Genomic DNA, 22303 nt, shown 5'->3' on the forward strand with positions numbered 1-22303 from the left:
CTGAGTGCTAGCCTCCACACTCCCCGTGTAAACAGCGCCCTGCCCGGCCCTACGTCAGGCCAGCTGAGAGGATTACATGCCCCCCTGGTGTAGACAGGCTTAATGTGGCCTCATTAGCAGAACACAATGATGCCCCCACCTCTGAGCAGAGATAACAGGCCGGGCTCAGCCAGACTTCAAACACAAACTCCAACCGACCAGGTGTAGCCATGTGCAGGGTGCAAAGCCAAAAGAGTCCTGAGGATTTGCACATTTGCACTGGTTTTATCCAGCTCACATCATCGACCACTGATCAATATTTACTATTTCCGGTGTCTCACAATGTGAGGATTTACTGCTTTTCTTTGTTTCAGGTCTTTGTAAGTTCATTATGTTTGGGTTTTGGACTGCGGTTCGGTGAAAACAAGCAATTTCAAGATGTCACTTTTTAATTTTTTTTATATTCAAAAGCTACAACATAATGATAATTATTAACTGAAGAAGTGAGATAAATAAGTAGCAAGTTATAAAAAAACTGAGAAATAGTGAGAAATAAAATAAAAAATAACTTAAAACACATTAAATACTTAAAAGTATAAAAGTACAAATATATTTAAGATTTAACAGAGACATATTCATTGTTTTTTCTTTGGCAGAAAATATAATATCTAATCTTAAAAACAATCAAAGGACTAATTAATAATCAAAATAATCATTAGTTGCAGTCCACAACATTTAAAAAAAATCTAATTCAAAATGATAAATGATTAATGTGCACTTACTGTTGAAATACGAGGTCAGAATTTTAATTCATTCAAGAAAACATCCATCAAATCTTCAGTCTGGCTCTTCAACTGGTCACACTGGTCTAATTGTATTGCATTTGTCTATCATGCAGACTGGCTAACGAGGCCAAGCTCCACTCATGCTGAAAAATAGGGCCTTTCTTTGTAAATTAGGAATTGTATTCATGATAAGAGTCTTATCTGAGGAATTGAATGAGTCTTCCAGTTCTTTGATCGTCCAGACAGACGAGCTTTGGATGTTACTGGCTTTGTGCCACAGCGGGACGTTTATCATATATAATATAATATATGTATATCCATGTTTCTGGACACTAACTTCCCCTCCAGTATTTGTGTAAATCTGACCTTGATGCAGCAGCACGCAGGCCGACGCGTCTCTCCTCTGCAGACAGAAGAGAAGACGGCTGCATTTAGCTGTAATTAGCCCTCATTAATAACTGGAACTAGACTGAGACCTGCGAGACACCGTGATTTGTGTCTTAAACGGCTCACTCACAGCGGCAGATAACCAAAACAATCCGGTCTGCTCGGCTCTGGCAGCAATGCTTGAATGTTTAATTAAATAGTGTGAACTGGTTAGACTCAGACATTAGATTATTTGGAGAGGAAACCAGAGCCCTGAAACCGACTAACACAAGTGAATGGCCGTGTTCTGTGTAATTGATGGAGACTTTCCCCTGATTGGATTTCTTTATTCTCTTAGGCACACTCTCTCTCTGCAGCCACACATTCACAGACTTGATGTCCGTGCTCGCTCTTTTTCTCCCTTTTCGCTCGTCTGAGACTTGATACAAATTCAAAAGGATCTGCTACTTTGAAGATAAGCGCTGCAGTTCTGCCATAAACAATGATTGTGCCGTTTCTTTCCTGTGGCCTGATTTATTTAAAGTATTATGCTGTAAGGATTTGGGCTGGTTTTCCTGGCAGGGCCGGCTGTGTGTACGTATCCACTACTTGTGTAGTTTATTGGATACTTGAGATTCAGGAAAACACTCAGGGAACCACACGCAGTCATCAAAGTGTAACTTTTGTCTCTTATGGTAACACACATGTACAAATACGGTAAGACCCACGCCTAAAATGCTTTATGTGTATTGTTTTTTCAACAAAACTTAATGAAATTAATTATATTTAACTCACAATTTGCTGGATCATATTTTCTTGTGTTCTTATAATAATAATTGAGACCTGCCTACCAACTAACATGGCATAGGGGACTTTGTATAGAAACACAATGCTTGTGGTTTTGCACACAAACGCACACACACACACACACGGACACACACACACACAAACATATGCTTCCTTTGATAAAGTGTTTTTAAACCAGCAGAAACACTATGGCAGCGTTCCTTAAGACAATATCTGTGTAAAATACAAAGTTATTTATAGCGAGTGTGCCATTTTGACTTAAAAAAAATAAACATTAGCGTAATGGAGAGTTCAAACACAAGAGAACAATTATACAGCCCAAACCTCAGAGTATATTCTGGTACATGGCATGGTGTTTAGTGCCATAACGTGTTGATTGCAATATCTCAAAATCTTAATGAGATTCTACTTTAAAAAAATAAATAAATGAAAGCCAAGTTATTGTATAATCTCAGCACTGTGAAATAGAAGAAAAACAAAAAAAACTTGAAATGTGTGTAATAACTCAGTGAAAGTGTACATTTTGGGAAAGTGGGTGATAAATATCACATCAAGATTAAGTCACAGTAATTTCCTTATATATCAAAGCATAACTTTTTTTTTTTAATGGCGCTTTTATGTCCGAGGCCTAACGGGTGCAGCGTTGTATGTATGTGTTTGCCTGTGATTGTACTCCAAGAGGATGGAGAGGGATCTTTTGAACGTCCACACCAGGATACAGCTGCCTATGACTAATTTAAAACTCCCCTTCTACGGCCTAGGCAACCCTTTTCACAAGTAGCACACATCACCAGGCATCTGTTTCCTGTTTTCATTCTTTGAGTTATCTTATTTTCCTTATTTCCCCCTCACCTGTTACACGTTCCTTCCATCATGCGGCACGGGCCAGTTGTGCTTTGACACGAGGCCGTCAGACGTCAGCCACGCAAACACAAAGAAACACTTCTTACTGAAACAGTTTTTCCAGATTTTAATATAAAATTGAAACTTTCAACATCCACAAATCTGTATTTTTTCTGATTTCTGCCATGAGATACTGTACATAAACATTTATTTTACACCTCCTCACACCTATGAGCTGTAATATTTCAGGAGTTTCTCATCAGTTGGTTTCAGGATCTTCTTCTCTGGCATGCTAACGACCCAGCCTGGAGCGAGGCCAAAGAAGATCTGTCGAACATCCTTCCTCAGGGAGAGCATGCGATACAGTTCATCCTTTGAAATGTCTGGCAAAATATATCCATACTTCTGTGCCAGGGCAAGCCGGGCCTGCTGGATTTTTTCTGGGTCTGACAAGTAACCCCGGTTTTCAGCATCTGTGTAATACGGGACCATATCCTCGCCCGGTAACATTCGCTTCGGAATGGGCTGCCCACGTAAGAAGAACGGGACAGGCTTGATTAGAATCCCTGCAAAAAAAAAAGAAAAAAAAAAGAGATTGTATTTATTATCTAAAATACACAAGATGAACATTATAACATCAGTGAGTGTATTAGACTGATCCGTCAATAGTTACCAAGACTTATAGGATCATAGAAGCTGGTCGTGATGACCCCTCCGTTCCTCTCAATAGCAGCTACAGCTCCTTCAGAAGCTCTCTGAACCTCAATGTTGATTTTTGCAGCAAAAATGTCGGCACCCTGGAACAGAGAAAGCACATGAAAGGAGGAACTTCTGGTGGAGAAGTGTGAAGAAGAAAAACAACGACACAGGAGGTCAAAAACAGCGTCTTGATCTTTTGACAACATTGTTATGTAGTGCCACCTGCTGGCACAAGACGATCGAAGCGCCTCAGAGGGACCCGTTGGTCTGCATCCTGAATACCTGGTTTAATTGTTCAGCAAAAATTCACGGGATCTTTTCACAATGTACGTTACCATGTCTAAATTATTATGATATGGCTCAGTGAGCAATGGAAACAAAACCAGTCTCTAGACTAATGACGTCTTGGGTATTTTCCTTGCAGTGTTATAGAAATCAATCAAGCTAGAGCTTTAAAGCACCAACGAATTCTGCTGGTGATGTATAGTAAATACTACACGTTTATACAAATAGTGCCACGTTGTATTTTTTTCTGACATGCAATTGAATTCACTGCAGCTATGGTTGGTACAGAGTGGTGGAGGCTTTTAGAGCCGAAACAAAACATGTAAATCCATTTCTCAAGCTTCTAATAATTGATCAAGAAGTAATGGATCGATATATCTTCTTCAACGAGGTAATCTCCAGTTACAACTTTTTAAACTCTTGTTTCATTGAGGCTATGGGTCCAAAAGTCCATAATCAACAACAAGCTTGAAGCATACCTCATTAACAAGCTGGACTCCATAGTCCCTCTTCTGAGGCTGGACTGTCACTCCTCTGGCATTGACCAGCTGGGTCAGGTCTATGGGCTGGTTTGGGTCGACTCTTCCCAGATCAATCAGGTACTGCAGTCGTTTCAATGACAGCGGCTGGTACTGCGGCCGTCGACTGAGGAGGAGCACACCAACACTGGTCTTAATGGTGGGAAACACAATCTGGCCCTCAGTTTAGCTAAATATTCAATACAAAAATGATCTGTGCAAAAACTACGCTGACTGAATTATTGACTAAACAAAAGCGGGGAAAAAAACAAAAACATGTGCATCAAAGTGTAGGATTTGATGATTTGCATAGAGTTTTACTACCAGGTGTTGTGACAAATACACATTCATAAGACTGCAACTTAAATTTGATTTATCTAGTTGTAAATATGTGTAAAGTGAATGCTACTGTGCACAAGTCAAAGGCTATTTGCTGCCTGCATTTTAATGACAACTTGTTTGTGTAATTTAAAACATAGAATCCATTTTTAAATTGCAAAACACTCACTGGTTAGTTCCAGAAGGTGGAGAATAGGTGACGAGTTTTTTTTTACCTGTGTCCCTCATTGTATCCGTATTTAGGGATCGCGAGATAAAACGGATTCTGCCCCCCTTCAAATCCCAGCCGAGGCCGGGTGCCTCTCTGCCGCTCTCCTTTGTGTCCTCGGCCGCTTCTGTTGCCACCATGTTGTCCTCGGCCCCGCCGCGTCTCCTACGATTACAGAACATGTCTTTTTAAATTCATCATTCTATCAAAACAACAGACAGAAATGTTATCGTGTGTCTCCACTGACAAACACAACGTGCTAACTGACGCTAGCTATGCAAGCTAGCTGCAAAGTATATCTTTAATAAAGATGCCACAATAAAACTTACCGGCTTTTTGGCTCCGGGTTCAGGCCGCAAGTTTGCTAAAGTTATCCGGGGCAGATTCTGCAAAACACCCAACGCTTTACCACCTGTGTTTTTGGGGAAAGACATGTTTCTGTTGCTCACATGTCAGTGACAAAACCCAAGGACATGTAGGTCACATGACCGAGGTGAGCGGAAGTACTTCTTCTTCGCTCGTGTTTCAAAATAAAAGCACGACCACCATCAAAATGTACTACAAGCTGTTGAGCTGTGATGCGCAATTGGTGATTGTCATTACACGTGAGTATCGTTAAGGTCAACAAAGCAAATGTAACAACCGTTTTAACGTTTAAGCGGAAAAAAGAACAAATACAAAAACAACACGTGGCCTTTCAAATATGTGTCAAAGGTCACGAGACAATATGCGCCACGTTCAATGCATACATCTAGTATATATTTTATATTTGAATATTATGTTGTTGCATAATCTATATTTCAGCGGTGTCGAAGTGAGCTTTGCGGTTTCGCCGTTATTAAAGTAGCGGATATTGACATTACAACGATCCAATCTGTGCTCTCCGTCCGTGGAAAACCTCTGGCGACAGCCAATCACGTAGACGAGGGGCGGGACTACAAACCGTGTCAGTTCAGGTGGCTGAATAGTGTTATCCGGCGGCGTGTTATTCTTTAACAAAAACTCAACTTCTACAAATAAATTCACGGCTGCCAGAGGCGATACGAGGCGGCGGTTCGTTGACCTCCACCTTTGCTCGACATTCGTCTTTTAACTGTTCGCTATTTGACGGCCACGGTTCCGGGACTAAGATCGACCCAGATTGACAGTGGAGGCGGACATCGTTTTTAGCCGACAGTAGCTCACTCGTCCCCACCGGCTGCCTCAGCGCTGTATGTGCGGCAACAACATGTCAGTGCCTTTACCTGCCATCGTGCCTGCTGCCCGGAAAGCCACTGCAGCGGTAAGTCAGACCACACGAGCCCACGTGTATTGAAGTTAAAAGAAATGCAACTGTAAACCAGATAACTACCCAGCTAGAGGAATAAACACACTACTTGCTTCTTACCTTACCTGTGTGTTTTATGCAGGTGATATTTATGCATGGCCTTGGTGATACTGGGTAAGTGACGTACAGAACGGCTTTTCTTTTGGGGCAACATTATGATTGCCTGCATGTCCACTTGTATCTGAACTGGTTTAATTGTGTCCAACATGACAGCCATGGCTGGGCAGAAGGTTTCGCAGGCATCAGGTTACCACATGTGAAATACATCTGTCCACACGCGTAAGTATTCACAGCAGCTATAACATCACACAGGGTGTCTACAAGACAATAACAAGACTGAAAGCACCTTATTTCAAGGCATTATATGGCATATCTTCCACTGTAATATACATTAATGGTGCATTATGTGTATGTTTTGTGCAGTTAAACCACATTTAGATTTGTGTTTTCCTCCTTGACTACAGTCCCACCATGCCTGTTTCTTTGAACATGAGAATGTCCATGCCTTCTTGGTAAGTATCACAGTATTTACTATTTGAGGAGACTGCGTCCATCACAAATACAATGAGCCTCGCATGTTTTCCCTTCGTTGTTAAGGTTTGATATCTATGGGTTGAGCCCAGATGCCAATGAAGATGAGGCTGGTATTAAAAGAGCGTCGGAGAACAGTATGTATTTTACAATTTTTATTTCCATTTCATGATTATAGAGATGCGCCGCAATTTCTTTTTGCATAAAGAGCTTGTTTATGTTTGTGACAGTGTTATTTCCTTTTTAAAATGTCTCCACAGTTAAAGCCTTGATTGACCAAGAAGTGAAAAATGGAATACCGTCACACAGAATTCTCCTGGGGGGATTTTCACAAGTAAGTTTGGCTTGACTGCAAACGATTAGTTACACAACATTGTTTTCACAGGTAATCAGTCCTTATGTACCTAATGTATTTGAATAACCAAATCCAAAAAGTACACACACATAAGTGCACTTCTCAAAGCACTTGTGCATACGTAATAAAAGTCATGCTTAGAATAATTCAGAGGTCAAGAACTTTCTACTTTGGTGTGAAGGAATTACAGTGTCATGATACATAATTATGAATCAAACAAAAGAGTAGGATTACCTGATTTGGTGCAAGTGGTGTGTATGATTCAATCAACAACGTCGGGGGAACATGTTGGGGAATTTGCTTTCTGGTGGAGAGTTATATGAGAAGAACATATCACTCATGTGTCAGTTAGATATGAAGCTGCAGCCAGTAGCTGGTTAGCTTGGATTGGAAACCGGGAAAAGCTCTGCACAAAAGTAACACTATCCACCCACCAGCACCTCTAAAGCTCACTTATCACTTAGCGTCACCCCGGTCCTTAAAAACCTCCACTGGCTCCACATACAACAAATAATCCAGTTCAAGATTCTCCTCATCACCTACAAAGCCCTTCACAACCCTAAACCACTTCATACCTTCCTGACCTCCTGCACCGACACGCCCCCACCCACAACCTCAGATCTGCTGACGCCAGCCTCCTCACCCCCCCTACTCTGTCCAAGCATCAGACCTGGGGGGACGGGGCCTTCTCCATTGCTGCCCCCTCCCTCTGGAACTCTCTCCCCCTTCACCTCAGACGTTCTCCATCAGTCACCACTTTCAAAACAGCGAATAAAACTATCCATCCATCCATTTTCAATACCGCTTATCCTCATTAGGGTCGCGGGGGCGAATAAAACTAATTTATTTAAATCTGCATTTAGCCTTGTGATACTAGTTTTTTATTTGGTTTCTCACTATTGTCATCTTTCTTGTTTAGCTGTTGCTTCTATTGTTTGTCTTTACTATGTAAAGTGCCTTGAGTACCTTTTTAAGCCGCTATACAAATAAAATGTATTATTATTATTATTGTCAACATGTTGCATCTCCGTTGGTGTAAACATGACATTTTTACGGTGGGTTGTGCATTGAACTGTTTCTCGGCTCTGAACAGTTGCCAGACAACCAGAAGAGGCTCCAGGAAGTCAATAAATAGATCTGGTACAAAACCCCTTAATCCTTTCTGTGAAAACCACAAAGTTCAAGGTCAACACCGAGAGTAGAACTTGAGAGATTTGTGATTCAACAAATCAGTTGTCAGTATCCCTTTGGGCGGCTCTGCAGCAACGCACAGCGATCCACAGCCAGTCAGCGATCCACAGCCAGTCAGTTTCAGAGGATGACAGTCGGGTCTGATTTTGTTATGCAATCATTCTTTGCCTCCATGAAAGGATTCTTTTTGTTCTTTTTGTCTCTGTTGATAACAAAGATGTGTGATATGCGTCTAGGATTGTTTTTTTGGGTCTTTTCCAGGGTGGAGCGTTGTCTCTCTATACGGCTTTGACAACTCAGCAGAAGCTAGCTGGAGTCGTCGCTCTGAGCTGCTGGCTTCCTCTCCGCAATTCCTTCCCTCAGGTATATAGATTATAAAATATACAGATATAATTCTGATTTTCACTCTCAGTGGTTCAGAAAAATACTAAAACAGAAGCTTGAAAGAAATTGTTTATCTGAAAGTTCAAATTCGTCTTTGCAAATCCAAACATCTTTTAATTGCTTAATATTCATATGCAATACACAATATATATTCCATACATAAAAATGCACCCAATGTTCATTTTATTGTGAACTATTCCTTGTAATGGAAATACAGTAAAGGAATATATTGTAGCTCAATCCTAATCTGTCACAACAAGATAATGTGAATAATCCTAATCTCTTCTATTCTCAGGCATCTGGCAGCAGTGTTAACAAGGACATGCACGTCCTCCAGTGCCACGGAGACGCCGACCCCCTGGTGCCCTTTATGTTCGGCAGCCAGACGGCGGAGAAGATGAAAAGCCTCGTCAATCCGGGCAACGTCACCTTCAAGTCGTATCGGGGTCTGCCTCACAGCGCCTGTCCTGAGGTCAGCGTGGGGAGCGTCTCGTGCGACTCCGGAGCTCCAGTTTGGTCGTGTGTTTCATAACTGTTTCATAACTCCATATCTGTGCAGGAAATGGTGGACATCAAACGATTCATAGAGAAGCGGCTTCCTCCCATCAGCGACGAATGAACTCGGGAGCGGCCGCTCAACCGCACGGCGCCATCGGAGTCCTCTGGGCTCGACCCCAGCGTGACTCTGCGGACTCCGGGAACCACTGACTTACTTGACAATAATACCACGCTGCTACTTGTAGAGCCAGACAGGACGGGGGCTTTGTGTTAACCCGGAGAAGCACAACAATAAACACTGTTGCATCCTGACCTGGAGCCACAAACAACCCCTTAGTGTTAGAGTAACATTAGCTGCTTGATTGTAAAGCTACTTCCCATTGAGACGAGCCATTTCTGACAGGAAACATATGTATTGGAATAACTAGGGCTATACTTTATGGTTTAATACCTGCTATCTCACAATAAATGGCCTCTTGTTTAATGCCCTTTTTTTTTTTTTTAATGGAGCCGATGTCTAGTAATGCGAAAACAAGTTATTAATTAATCAAAAATGATGAACGTTTGTTGCTTCCAGCTTCTGAATTTTTAAGTAATTGCTGATATTTTTTCTATTTCAAGGTCCAGTATGTAAGATTTAGGGGGAAGTAGGTTTTAATTATAACTAATGACCGGAAACTAAGAATCGTTGTGCTTTCGTTGCCTTAGAATGAGCCTTAAGGAGGGGGCTCTCTTCCCGGAGCCGGCCGCCATGTTTCTACGGTGACCCAGAGCAGTCACCCAGAACATTTTCAACCAAAGAACATCTGCAAAAAAAGTTTACATTTTAAAGCAGCTTAATATGCAATGCACATATGAAGCATTTAATATATACATAAAATATACATATAGATTTTTTATATATATATGTTGAACACAACGGCAAAAACAACATACGATTGTGCTTTATTTAATTTGTGAGAATTCAATTAACTATTTCACACAAATCTATTTTTAAATACACAAATATATCAGTGGTCATGTATTCAGTTTGCCCACGTTTTGTTTAAATTAAATATAATTTGACTAATATCACAGTATTGAAACACAGACGATCTATTTCCGGGTGTCAGCTCATCGAGTCGTAAAAACTTTTATCTTTGAGAAGAGCTGAAAGCACCAACATGTGAAGTCATTGTCATGTTAGAGTCACGGTGCTCGTGTAGAAGATCTTATTCCAAGGCACTTTCCTTCTTCTTTAAGTTACTGTTAAATAAAACCTATTGGATTCTACAAGAACTGGATATGCATTAAGGCCCACAATATACCTAAATACAAATGCAGTGCTCACAGATGCATGCTTTCCCTCATTGAATAAGGTAGAAAAGTGCAATGTCAAGCGCTAGGGATTATATAAAAATATAGATATGTTTTCGAACAAGCGACTACTGCTGGATAGCGTTTGTTCTTGTTCGCTCCGAGTATTTGGGGAAGCTAATCATGGGTAAATAAACAGCAGTAAACAGCTGGATAAACACCGGTTTTATGCAGTGTTCATTTTCCCGTCTGTCTCTCTCTCTAAATAGCAGGACTCCAACAGGAACACAAGACTCCTTCGGGCGGGACGCATGCGCCAACATTTGAAAAGCTAAGAGTGCGGCGGTGGAGGGTCTATGGCTCGGGGGGAGGCTCCTCCAGGCTCTTCACCAGATCCGTGTACGCAGATGAGTTGATGAAGCGGGGGTAGGAGTCTCTCTGCATCAGCGTGTAGATCTGCTGCTGAGCGTCGTCGAACGTGTGCGAGGTCGGCTCCAGCATGTTGCGGTTAATCACCTCTCGAACGCGCGAGTCCAAACTGACCTGGAGAAGAAGAGCAGGTCAAAGGTGGAAATGGCAGAAAACTAAAGGGCTCCTATGATTAAATATGCAACCATTTTCTTTTATTTAATTTAATTTAGAGGGGACATAACAGTTGGCTTTACTGGCACTTTAAGGAGACACATGCTGTACGAGCGTACTAGTTTTAGCAACAGATTTTGCTGGAAATATTCCCTGTATTAACAAATTATGTGTGTGAATATATGTACAGCAATAAAAAAAAAGGGCCCATATTATATCAGATTGTAACTACACGACTATCGTGGGCAGAGAGAAGTGACAAAAACGAAATTTTTGCAACATCTATAGAACATTTAAAAATTTTTTTTATAATCCTAATTTATAATTCATCTTTAAAGGTGCTATATTCAAAACTCAAGGCTTAATACAGCAGCAAACCACTATTTGTTATGTAAAGATAAATCGGAGTAATGGCGCCCTGAGCAGACTGCGCTCATCTACTGTTGTTAGCACCGTTAGCGTTGTTAGCACCGTTAGCTTCCAGCTATTGGTTATTGTTAATACCGGTATAACGCGACGCCCGTAGGAGTGAAATTCCTCTTTAATTGGCAACATTTTTGTTAACAAATTAAGCTTTTTTATTTAAAGCAAAAATGTCTCCTGCTCCATTTTTGAAGGTCTATTTATATATATATATATATATATATATATATATATATATATATATATATATATATATATATATACACATACATATATATACATATATATATATATACATCTATATATATATATATATATACATATATATATATATATGTATATATATATATATATATATGTATATATATCAGAACTATAATGGGTGACTGTGGGTCAGTGGTTAGCATGTCTGTCTTTCAATCAGGTGGTTGGTGGTTCAATCCCTGCCCTAGTCGATATGTCCTTGACCAAGACACTTTTGTCCCTGTAGCTGTGTCTCTACAGTGTATGAATGTAACATGATTTTAAGTCGCTTTGGATAAAAGCGTCAGCTAAATGTCATGTAATGTAATAATCATTGCAGCCATAACAACAGACAGTGGCTCACCTCTTTTGGGGAGAGGATTGAGATGAAGTCCTCGTATATCTGACGGACTTTCTCCTCCACCACCGTCTTGTTGGTCTCCTTTTTGAGCTCCTCGCAGGCGATCCAGAACATCATGTTCTCCTCGCTAAACTCCGTCCGCAGGAACTGCCGGAAGCAGCCGCGACCCGCCGCACTCTTCATCACCCTTTCGAACGACATCGTCCAGGAGTGAGCGTCATCCAGAGTGGGCTTCGGGCTGAAATGTGAAAGAATTGATTGGCATCGGTTCCCTGTTATTTTAATTCTCTCAGCAGCGACACGCGGGAGGGTGTCGGCGTTCAGCCGTTACCTTTCGTCACAATTAGCGGTTCCCTCGGTTCGGCGCTCAAACGTGGACCTCTGTATCATCTCGTCCTCGCGCCTCACAGTCAAACTGGAACAAAGAATAACACAATGAGGCTCGTCGTCCAGATGTGATGCTGCAGCCGAGCATTTAAAATAACTCTGGAGTCGGTTTAATGTCAAATCCAACCTGTCAAACAGCGATGTCTCGAACACACGACATGGTACGACGTATGTGGCCACACTTGTAAATATGATGGCGCAAGCGGCAGACAGCTAGCTTAGCTTAGCATGAAGCAAAAATACATTTCATATCACAATGCCATGTGGTTAACGTTGTGGAGTGTTTGGTTGGGTTTAAGCAACAACGCAACAACTGTAAATATATATATATTAAATGTCGTTACGTAACATTGTTTGTTTGTTTGACCCATCCACCTCCTCTCCCATCTGCCCCTAGTGGACTCTCCTGCCTTTTATACCCATTATTATACCACGCAACTTTGAATAGCGGTCGCTTAATAATAACACTTGCTCTGACCCAATGCAAACACTGCCACTCTCAACGTGTCCGTGGTTTGCAGGAACAATGGATTTGCTGGATATGCCGGACTATTTCTTGGCAGTGCGTTTTCCTGGAGTTGCGGTGAGGCTGCCAGGAAGAAGACTCCAGGATTTAGTCTATTTCCTGAATAGTGTCGCCCAAATCACTAAAAACCACCCACCAGTATATTCCTTCTGATGCATACCATTACAGAGAGCTTATGTTGGCCTATTATTATTATTATGTATTAAAGACACTGCATGTCGGTTGTTCCACATCTGAAATGAAAGAACGCCTCCAGTAGATTTCAGGAGGATCTTCTGGGAACATTTACGTAAATAATAAAGTATCCCGTGGGGATCGCCAGTGTGTAGTAAACTGTTTCCAACACCCGAGGTAGCAGCTGGCTTAATTGGTTCAGGTGTGAGTCCACTGTTAGCCATCCCATCGGGGAACGTGTAGCCGTGCAACAGTCGGATGGGGTTGATACAGATGCGGAGACTCAACGCGTTGCTCCTCCCCAGTGGAGCGAATTAACGCCGACAGGTTGACCGTCCTCGAGACGGAGCACGAGTTAACGGTGGATGATTCCAGAGCAGATTAAAACCCCAGAGGATGGGATCCAGTGTGGGTCACAGGACCCCCGTGTTCCTGTTTCTCCATGATGATGATGATGATGATGATGATGATGATGATGATGGTGGTGTGGGCGGTGGTGTTGGTGAATGGGTGGGAGGACGGAGGCAAGAAGGAAGTTGTATCTACTATTGAACTGCAGCTATTAAATGAGTATTGCGTTACATTGATATGTCTCAAGTGCATTATCTGTGATTTACCATCGGCCTTTCAAAAAACAACAACAACAACAACAGACAGGTTGAAACCACATTTCTGCCAATAATTCCTCTAGTTTTCAGACACGTGGTGTTTAGTTCGGCACCCTTTAGGCAACAAGGTCCACAGTAAGAGTGTTGACTAGCATTTGAATGCACAAAGTGTGGCGGGAAAAGATAGAATTGTGAGTGATATTTTTAAGAAACCTGCATATTGTATCTTGAATATTTTTTTATTTTATAATCTATGCAACATTTGAAGGAAAAGTTTCAACTGATGTAACACTGTCTTTATTGTTACTTATGGAAACTACGGACTGTAACTATATATTTCACGATATATTATTCTGCAGAACAATTAATCTACATTATTTATTTTTTTGTTGAAATAAAGGCCATTGCCATTTCAAATGTCTTCTTTGGTCCAAAATTCTAAATATATTTAATTTACATGACAAGAAGGCCTCAAGAAGAAAAGCAGCAAATATTCAGTTACATTGTTTTTAACCAGTGAACGAATCAGTTCCTGAGTTTTGCCTAATTGATAAATCGACTGATTGTTCCAGCCACTGTGAACCCGAAAGGCAACTGCGTGGTCTCGAAAGGAAGACCCCCCCCCCCCACACCCCCCCACACCCCACGCTGCGTGGGAAGCCTCGGCGTGTCATTACCAGGAGCAGCTACAGCAGCAGCACCAGCAGAAGCAGCAGGCGTTCGAGGCGTTGGTGGGCGTGTTTCCCATTCTGTGGCGCGCGTGGAGGACACTGGCAGCTGCTTCCTGGTGAACCTGCAGCTGTCTCTTGCGCATCTCCTCCCGCTCTGAGCCCATGGACTGCGAGGAGGAGAAGACACGGAGACCGCGGAGACCACGGGGTTATGCTGGGTATGACGGAAGATGGTCACGAACGCCACACGGAGAGAGATTATTACAAAAAGGTCACACATTTGTTACATTTCATAAATGAAACGTGTCTCGCGGAATGCACGACCACTACATGAGCGTGACGCGCGTGTCGACATCAAACAAATGCGTGTTGGTTGCGTTTAGGTGCAGATATCGCGATGCAAAAGAGCTCGAAATGTACCTACCCGGTGTGTTGGATCATGCTGAATGCAACAGCGAACAAAACAACACAACAACAAACATGATTGTGATGAGCAACAACCGCCTTCCTCCTCTCTGGTCTCTCCTCGTCGCGCTCGGCGTGTGCGCGATGAGCAGAAAGAAGCCGTAATGATAGCGACAAGGCGTTACTCTTGGACCGCAGTCATCGCATCCTCGGGAGGACACGCACACACACACACGCACACACACGCACACGCACACACACACACACACACACGGACTTACATGCACGCACACATGCATGATGGTCGGTTGGAAGCAATCACTCTAAAGCCAGCAGCGTGCAGCCATTTATAGAAACATAATGATATTATTTGATGAGAAAAGCTGATACATTTACAATCAGGATTTTTCTTTCCAGGCAAAAAAAAGAAAAGAAAAGCAGCAGATCTGCAGATATTTACATGTATTTGAGAAGCGATTATGATGATGTTTTAGTCCAGATCCCAACATGCACACATCTTAAACGAATGCTGTTATTTCTGCTTGCTGCAATATCCACATAAAGATGCTTCAGCTTCACTGGATCCTGACATTTATCCGCCTTATTTTCTATTCATTTATTTCTCCCGAAAAAAAATTGATGTGCACCGACACGAGAGGTTGTGATGACACAAAGTCCAATATAAACGTCTACTCACTGTGTCACCATGAATGCCGGAATACAGGTGATTTTAGTTTTGGGCTCGATCGCATCCGTCTGCCTCGACTTGACTCGAACTGGTTGCTGTTCCTCTGCGCGCGCATGCGTTTCTTCTGCGAGTGTGAAAATATGTTTCTGCGCGCCGTGCATTGCCGGCCACAACTGAATGTGCGACGTGTGTTACAGCAATGGCTTCTTCGGGACCGACCGTGTCTGCACACATCACATTCATATTTCAAATGATTTATTACTGACGTAGTAGACGTCCTGATACGGGGATCACGTCTCGCGGAGACATGTATTGTATTTTTCTTTCTTTCCTGCCTAACTAAACTCCCCCATGATGGATCATGCATGAAAATAGAAATATTTATAAATATTGCAAGGGATGTCTTGACTCCTGGCTCTCCAGCTGTCAGTTTGGAGATATATGCCCCTTAAGCTAGTGTATACGTGTAGATGAAATAAAAAATTCTGGATAGCAAGGTCCTGAATAATTCAATTAAACATCTGGAAAACCCCAATAACCACAGCTGCAACTTCGCCGCTCATGGTGCGGCCAGGAGGCGCAATACCGCGTGTGTCCACCAGAGGACAGCAGTGGTTCGTTTAGTCTGGAGAGCGTGGAACAAAAAAAACAAAAGAAAACAGAGATTATGCAACGGTGCTGATGTGATTCATTAATAATTTATGTTTTTTTACTTATCTTGCTGGACAGTTACATATGTCTACACAATCTAAATGCTGTGGTGGTGCAAATTGCATGTGAATAAGTATTGAGTATTTCCATTTTATGCCTTTTTTAATACCTTTTTAAACCCCATTTCAGAGGGAAGTCGTGTAAATTGACAGCTCTAGTTAGTAGTTAATTTCAGTAATTCTATTTTACCCCAATTAGCATGTGATAAGCTTATTAATAAAGCACAACGAATGGTCAAAGAGGTTCAGATATCTATAGTTATTAGCCAAATAACACCTGGCTTCATATAAGTGTTACAGGCCAAAGAGGACCGCTCTTTGATGAACAAACCACTATTAAATACAGGCCAGATAATTATTTGATGAGATGATTGATAAATAGTCGAGCCAATTATCTAAACGCAGGCTTATAGCCTGCCTTTCATGTATTGAATCAGTGTCATAGTCTCATAATATATAGGAATATCATTCATTACTATCAATCAATCAGTTAATCAATTCATATATTTAGTTCAAACAAATTGGAAATGGTTATGTTTTTCTTTTCCATCACCCAAAAAAACCTAAATACAAACTGAACCGTTGCTTCACTATTTCCTACCAGATGAATCATCTCATGACCCTTTGGAGGAGCCCAACAATGAGCTGCATCAGTAAACGGCTACAATGTAATTATGTAATATATCTGAATATTCTGTATTTCAAGGCATTTTCATGCAAAACATGTACTTTTATATAAGATACTTAAAGTATTTTTGCTGATACTTCCTCACTTTTTTGCACTTGGATTTTGAATGCTGTACTTCTACTTACAACGGAGTATGTTTTAGATTTTGAAATTGGTACTTTTACTTGTTTACTGCCAGAAAACAGGCATATGTTTGTACATTGAGTCCAAAATGTCAGAATCAGTCCATTATAACCCATCATGTGTACATTTTGTGTATTTGTAGAAAGTAAAACTCCTTCTGAATCCCCAAATTCATAGTAATACCAACAGCATGCTCTCAGTTTGGCCCCCTTTGCAATCACAGTAAATTTAACGAAGACACTAATTAAAAGGACCGAATATTATATTATATTAATACAAGGCGCTGTTTGTTTTGTATGTTATTGGCAGCAACTTTCATGAATGAGCCCTTAAATCTTTTAGTGTGGGATAATCTGACCAAAACAGACTGCGGTACAGCCACACACTGTATACAGGAGCAGGGAACCCAATCAAATCGAACACATTTTCGTCGTTGCACAGCACATATTGCGAAATGAGATTATCCGCTGCTGCAGAAGTTTCAAATGCGAAATTGGAAATATGCTAAATGGTGTTTGCAGCGGAGGAGCAATATCCATCACTTCCACTTTGTGTGTGTGTGTGACGAGGCTATAAAACAAATTCGAAGTCCAGGAGTTTCTCACTGAGCCTCGTAATAACTCACACACTCTGTTAAATGCACCGTGAGATAACTCTCACTGTCATAGCTGCAACGAAGCACATGTGTATGAGGGGCCGTTTAGGCCATAACTATTGAGACACTCTCACACACACTACTGAAACACTTATACACATACTAATAAAATACTCGTACATTCACTATTGAAACGCTTGTACACTCACTACTGAAACACTTACACATACATACATACTCTGTAAATACTCTTACGCATACATATGAGAAACACACACGCATACATATATACTTCTGTGTCATATACACATACATATGAAATGCTTACATGCATACAAGTGAAACATGTATACGTATATCTGTTTTCAGTTATATGTATGTATGCTCTTACATGAGGATGTGCAAGCGTGTCACATGTATTCATACAAGTAATTTCAGTAGTGACCGTGAGAGTGTTTCACTAGTGAATGTACGAGTAGTAGTATGTGTGTAAGTGTTTCAGTAGTGAGTGTAAGAGTGTTTCATTAGTGTGTGTGTAAGTGTTTCAGTAGTGAGTGTGAAAGTGTCTCAATAGTTATGGCCTAAACGGCCCCTCATACACGTGTGAGTGTCCTCCTGCCACGCAAACTGTCAGCCGGTCGAGCTCTACTGTACGCGTATTATCTCTAAATTCAATGGGGTTGCAAGCCTTGTACATAAAAACGATCCAGCCTTCCAAAACACATCCAGTAACTCAGCCACCGAGCTGTCTGTGGAGGTGCTCTACAACTCAAACCTGCCGTTACATTCACTCTGGTTATTATGTTCACCCATTTTACAAGCCGGGGCCCCCGATTCATTACAAGTCATACCTTTTTTTTTGCAGTGAGTAAAAATCTTGTAATGCGTCAAAAGTCTCTTTTTTGGGGGGCTTTGTAATATAAAGTCGAGTTACACACTGCAGAGTTTGATCTCAGAGTTTCTGCTGACTCCTCCTCTCCTCCTCTCCTCCTCTCCTCCTCTCCTCTGGCCTGCAGGCCGACACAAGCCCAGATTGGGAAGGTGAGGATACCTGGATGAGTCCTCGGGTAAAATCCCATCCACTGTTGCTCATAAGCAGCTAATTCATAACCATCGCCTCTAAATGCTCCGCTTTGCTCACCGGCTCGTCTCTAACTGCCCGTCTGCTGTTTGGTGCTCAGCAGGTAGAGTTTCATACAGGTGTGCGGAGCGATTGTAGAGCTTTTAAACGGAGAACGGCTGCCAAAAACAACATGAGAGCGAAGTGAAGCACAACAGTACATGTGTATATACACACACACACACACACACACACACACACACACACACAGACACTTTACTTTAGGGGGATCAACCTTAAATCAAGCGCACACAAGCAGTAAGTGGGCATGAGTTTTTTTTAATGTTGAAGCGCCCTATGAGCCGCATGCCAAAAACAGCCGTTAGCAGTTGTACAATGTTATTTAAGGTTGTTTGATTTATTCCCCCATCGGCCCGTCGTACTCTGCCTCTGGTTGGTTGCTGCGTGTTTCCTTCTCTGCTTGATTGGTGACGTTTATTGCTGATGAATACGGTCGGTGGAAGGTTGGTGGGTTGATTACATAAGGACGGCAGCCTCCTTACAATGACCTGGTTTCGGGAGAGGTTTCAAAAGAATGTGTCATGTTGCTGTACATGCACTGTGCATACGGATGGAATGGAATTATATATCCGTTGGGGATTTACAGTGTAATTGGGTGCCATAATAAAGCCATGTGGTGCCATAAAATATCTGGCAAACTGAATATTAAAAAACGCCACTTCATTTCACAACGGTTGCCGACTCTTGGAGTAAATTGTTATAATAAAAACATTGACTATTGTTGTTTGAAGTGTTTACTCACTATCTATAAATGATAACTGGTGGGGGTTAGATGGTATTATGATTAGACCCTGCTGCGTTTTGAATATGGTCTCTGAACTAACCCTTTCTCTGCACGCTAAACGGTCAAACAAAACTCTAATTAAAATTGAATTCAGCATTTTATTGATTCGCACCTTATTATAGAATGAGCTCATCATTATTGATCAGGAGCGATTTCCAGTGTATTGCAGCTCAGTTCTAATTCAACTCGGAGCGACATGTCATTCTGGAGGAAATTTTTTCACGTGACATATTGCTCGTCATTTGGCTGATGGAGAGAGAGAGAGAGAGAGAGAGAGAGAGAGAGAGAGAGAGAGAGAGAGAGATAAAGGAACAGACGACAGAGGGGTGACATCATTTATCTTAATTAATTTTGAGGAAATAACAATTTGAGAAGCGTCGTAATTTGTTTCCCTTCATGCCTCCTCGTGGATCTCTACGGTTTTGGTTGCACTTGTGTTTGACGGGCACTCCGAGGGAACATCACCCATGATCCTTTGCAGCAGGGAGGTGGAATCACAATGATGAATATCACCTCCTTGGGTTTCGCAGTCAAACATTTGTCTTTTATTCAGGGCTTTATAAACGTATGTTTCCTGACATTATTCTGCACAGTGACGGTCTGCGTTCAGCCCCATGGGAGCTCCACCTCTGATGTTGGGTGGTAAAAGCCTCGCTGCAGTCCCAGTTCAACCCCCGAAGGTATTGGAGAGGTTTGAATTCGGGACTCGATACCGACCAGTCAGGATCCTCCACAATAAACTGGGAAAACGGTAAATATTCACATTTCTTTCTTTCAGACTCATCTTATCTTATTCAAGCTTTATTTTTTTTTATCTCTTCAGGCTTTAAAAACTCCTTCAAGCATAACAATCCACCCATCCACCCATCGTCACCAAGAAGGCCATAACTCGCCTAGAGTTGGGATCATTATTAAACAATGATTACTTATATTATATATATATATATATATATATATATATATATATATATATATACTGTATATTGTTAGCTGGGAAAACCCTGGTCTCAAACATCATTGCATGTTGTCTGTCACATTAAGCACAAAATGAATCAACATATATTCAAGAATCTAATTCCTGTGTTATTGATATGTTCAAATAACTTTATTACAAATGCTCCGTCTACGGTTTTAAATGTGCTTTTTACTGTAAATATGCGCCCTCATCCTATTCGGGGGATATTAAAGTCGTCAAAGTCGAAGGGTTCAAAGCCCCCCCCCCCCCCCTGATGGCCCTGAAGTTAGTGATTCATAAGCGGCTGTAATGAGAAGCACAGAGAGCAGGTAATGACGTGATGAGGTGGAGATGAGATTCACTTTCACGCCTCATTCGCTGCCAGACAGCAATAGTGTCCACAGGAAGTCGGAAGGCAAACACGTAAAAAAAAAAATATATATATAAAAATAAGACATCGGAAAAAAAGGAAAACCGGTTCTTCTTCTGATGAGTTGTTCTTTGCTGAGTGGACCGCCCTCTGGTTTCTGGAGTGTGACGGATGAAGCTGACGTGTCACCTCCTCTCGGTCCCCCTCGCCGCTCACACGTCCTGTACCCACCGTGTCCCACCAGCGTATGAATGGGTGAATGATGTCATGTAGTTTACAAGCACAGGTCCATTTACTCCGTTTCAAGGCCTAACTCGTCTCCTCGAGGACAGCGACTTGAACGATATGGAAACTAATTAGAGATCTCTCAGGAATAAAATGAAAGGTTGGGAGGAATGGAACACGCTCCTCCAAAAATAATTGGACTGAAAGCAGTCGGCGGCTTGCGGATGGCACCGCTGCAGTAAAAGAGACCAGGTGTGTCTCCTTCCACCTCCTCCGTGCCAGTTGGGCTCATATTTTAGGATTCGTGAAGGATCCATCCATCCTAAAGCAGCCTTATATAATATGTATATACTGCACTAGAGAGAGCAGCATGAAAGAAGTGAGAAAAAGTTAAAATGTGTTACAGTTTTTAGAGTCATGCTTGTGAGCTTCCTGTCCCCGACTCCTGGAGCCAGAAGGCTGAAACACCACTTCCTGCTTGCCTGCACTTTTATTTTGTTTTGCCCTGTTTTCCTGTTCATCTGTAGGATCTGTTTCTTGGACCTTTTCATGTCAGTAAGCTCACATATCTCCATTGTTGTCATTACATCCCTCAACTATTCCCGTCTCCATTTGGGTCCTATATTCCTTGATGCCTCACACGGGACATTTCTCGTCCATTTGTTACACAGGAAATCAACTTTATTGTAATTATTTACAGTTCATAGTGTAACTAATGTTTCTGTTTTGCCACCACGTCCACCTACTGTTAATATTTAGTAGTTGACAGTTTATTAATACATTTTGAATGATACAAAGCGTCAGTCAATAAACACAGAAGTTAGACTCGGCCCACGCTGCAAATTCATCATCCTGTTCTCGAGGAATCTCTGGTACAGTATTTGTTTTTGCTTTTTTGGAAAAACTGAGTCAGAATACAGCCAAATCTTTTCCCCAAATGTTCTACTTGTGTGTTTTGTCTTTATAAGGCAGCAGCGTGAGCATCTTTCCGTGAAGTCGAGAGAGTCCTTCCTGCTCTCCAACGCTCTCCTTTCTGGAGAGCTGCCTTGTTGCGTCATCTCGAGCACCCACCGCACAGCAGGCAGTTAACAGCCAACACCGTTGGCATTTTGCTTTTTTATTTTCAGCAGTTTTTTTTTTATTGACAGAAGGAGCAGAAGGACTCGTGGTGGCAGATACGTGCCCACACTCATGCAATGGGTCATTTAGTCCTCACCACAGCATCCAACTTCA

General features: G+C 41.7%; 3 protein-coding genes across 3 annotated transcripts; 1 reads left to right on the forward strand and 2 right to left on the reverse strand.

Annotated features, from left to right (window-relative positions):
• Positions 1-2890: 2890 nt before the first annotated feature.
• Positions 2891-5334, reverse strand: mrpl15 (mitochondrial ribosomal protein L15). Its single transcript, XM_034560419.1, has 5 exons — positions 5159-5334; positions 4837-4994; positions 4244-4409; positions 3454-3577; positions 2891-3346 (listed from the first exon to the last, which is right to left on the reverse strand). Exons 1-5 carry the CDS (start codon positions 5261-5263, stop codon positions 3009-3011), a joined length of 891 nt encoding a protein of 296 aa, XP_034416310.1. The 5' UTR covers positions 5264-5334; the 3' UTR covers positions 2891-3008.
• Positions 5335-5372: 38 nt separating this feature from the next.
• Positions 5373-9599, forward strand: lypla1 (lysophospholipase 1). The gene is made up of 9 exons (XM_034560421.1): positions 5373-6111; positions 6239-6270; positions 6370-6435; positions 6621-6668; positions 6754-6824; positions 6948-7021; positions 8495-8596; positions 8913-9089; positions 9177-9599. The coding sequence occupies exons 1-9, from the start codon at positions 6043-6045 to the stop codon at positions 9234-9236; spliced, it is 699 nt and encodes a 232-aa protein (XP_034416312.1). The 5' UTR covers positions 5373-6042; the 3' UTR covers positions 9237-9599.
• A 450-nt stretch (positions 9600-10049) lies between these two features.
• LOC117749717 (regulator of G-protein signaling 20) lies at positions 10050-14920 on the reverse strand. The gene is made up of 5 exons (XM_034560422.1): positions 14811-14920; positions 14393-14553; positions 12352-12435; positions 12024-12258; positions 10050-10954 (listed from the first exon to the last, which is right to left on the reverse strand). Exons 2-5 carry the CDS (start codon positions 14548-14550, stop codon positions 10766-10768), a joined length of 666 nt encoding a protein of 221 aa, XP_034416313.1. The 5' UTR covers positions 14551-14553; positions 14811-14920; the 3' UTR covers positions 10050-10765.
• Positions 14921-22303: the final 7383 nt, after the last annotated feature.

This window comes from Cyclopterus lumpus, chromosome 20, assembly GCF_009769545.1.
Source record: "Cyclopterus lumpus isolate fCycLum1 chromosome 20, fCycLum1.pri, whole genome shotgun sequence".
NCBI classification, from domain to species: Eukaryota; Metazoa; Chordata; class Actinopteri; order Perciformes; family Cyclopteridae; genus Cyclopterus; species Cyclopterus lumpus.

Excerpts from the sequence above, each read along its gene's own strand:
- mrpl15 (XM_034560419.1), bottom strand. The coding sequence starts at position 5,263 with ATGTCTTTCCCCAAAAACACAGGTGGTAAAGCGTTGGGTGTTTTGCAG. Across the intron at positions 3,578-4,243 it reads GAGTCCAGCTTGTTAATGAG|GGTGCCGACATTTTTGCTGC; the intron begins GTATGCTTCAAG and ends TCTCTGTTCCAG. Across the intron at positions 3,347-3,453 it reads CTATGATCCTATAAGTCTTG|GGATTCTAATCAAGCCTGTC; the intron begins GTAACTATTGAC and ends TTTTTTTTGCAG.
- lypla1 (XM_034560421.1), top strand. The coding sequence starts at position 6,043 with ATGTGCGGCAACAACATGTCAGTGCCTTTACCTGCCATCGTGCCTGCT. Across the intron at positions 6,825-6,947 it reads TAAAAGAGCGTCGGAGAACA|TTAAAGCCTTGATTGACCAA; the intron begins GTATGTATTTTA and ends ATGTCTCCACAG. Across the intron at positions 8,597-8,912 it reads TCCGCAATTCCTTCCCTCAG|GCATCTGGCAGCAGTGTTAA; the intron begins GTATATAGATTA and ends TTCTATTCTCAG.
- LOC117749717 (XM_034560422.1), bottom strand. The coding sequence starts at position 14,550 with ATGGGCTCAGAGCGGGAGGAGATGCGCAAGAGACAGCTGCAGGTTCAC. Across the intron at positions 12,436-14,392 it reads TGCTGCTGTAGCTGCTCCTG|TTTGACTGTGAGGCGCGAGG; the intron begins GTAATGACACGC and ends TCTTTGTTCCAG. Across the intron at positions 12,259-12,351 it reads ACCGCTAATTGTGACGAAAG|CCCGAAGCCCACTCTGGATG; the intron begins GTAACGGCTGAA and ends TTCACATTTCAG.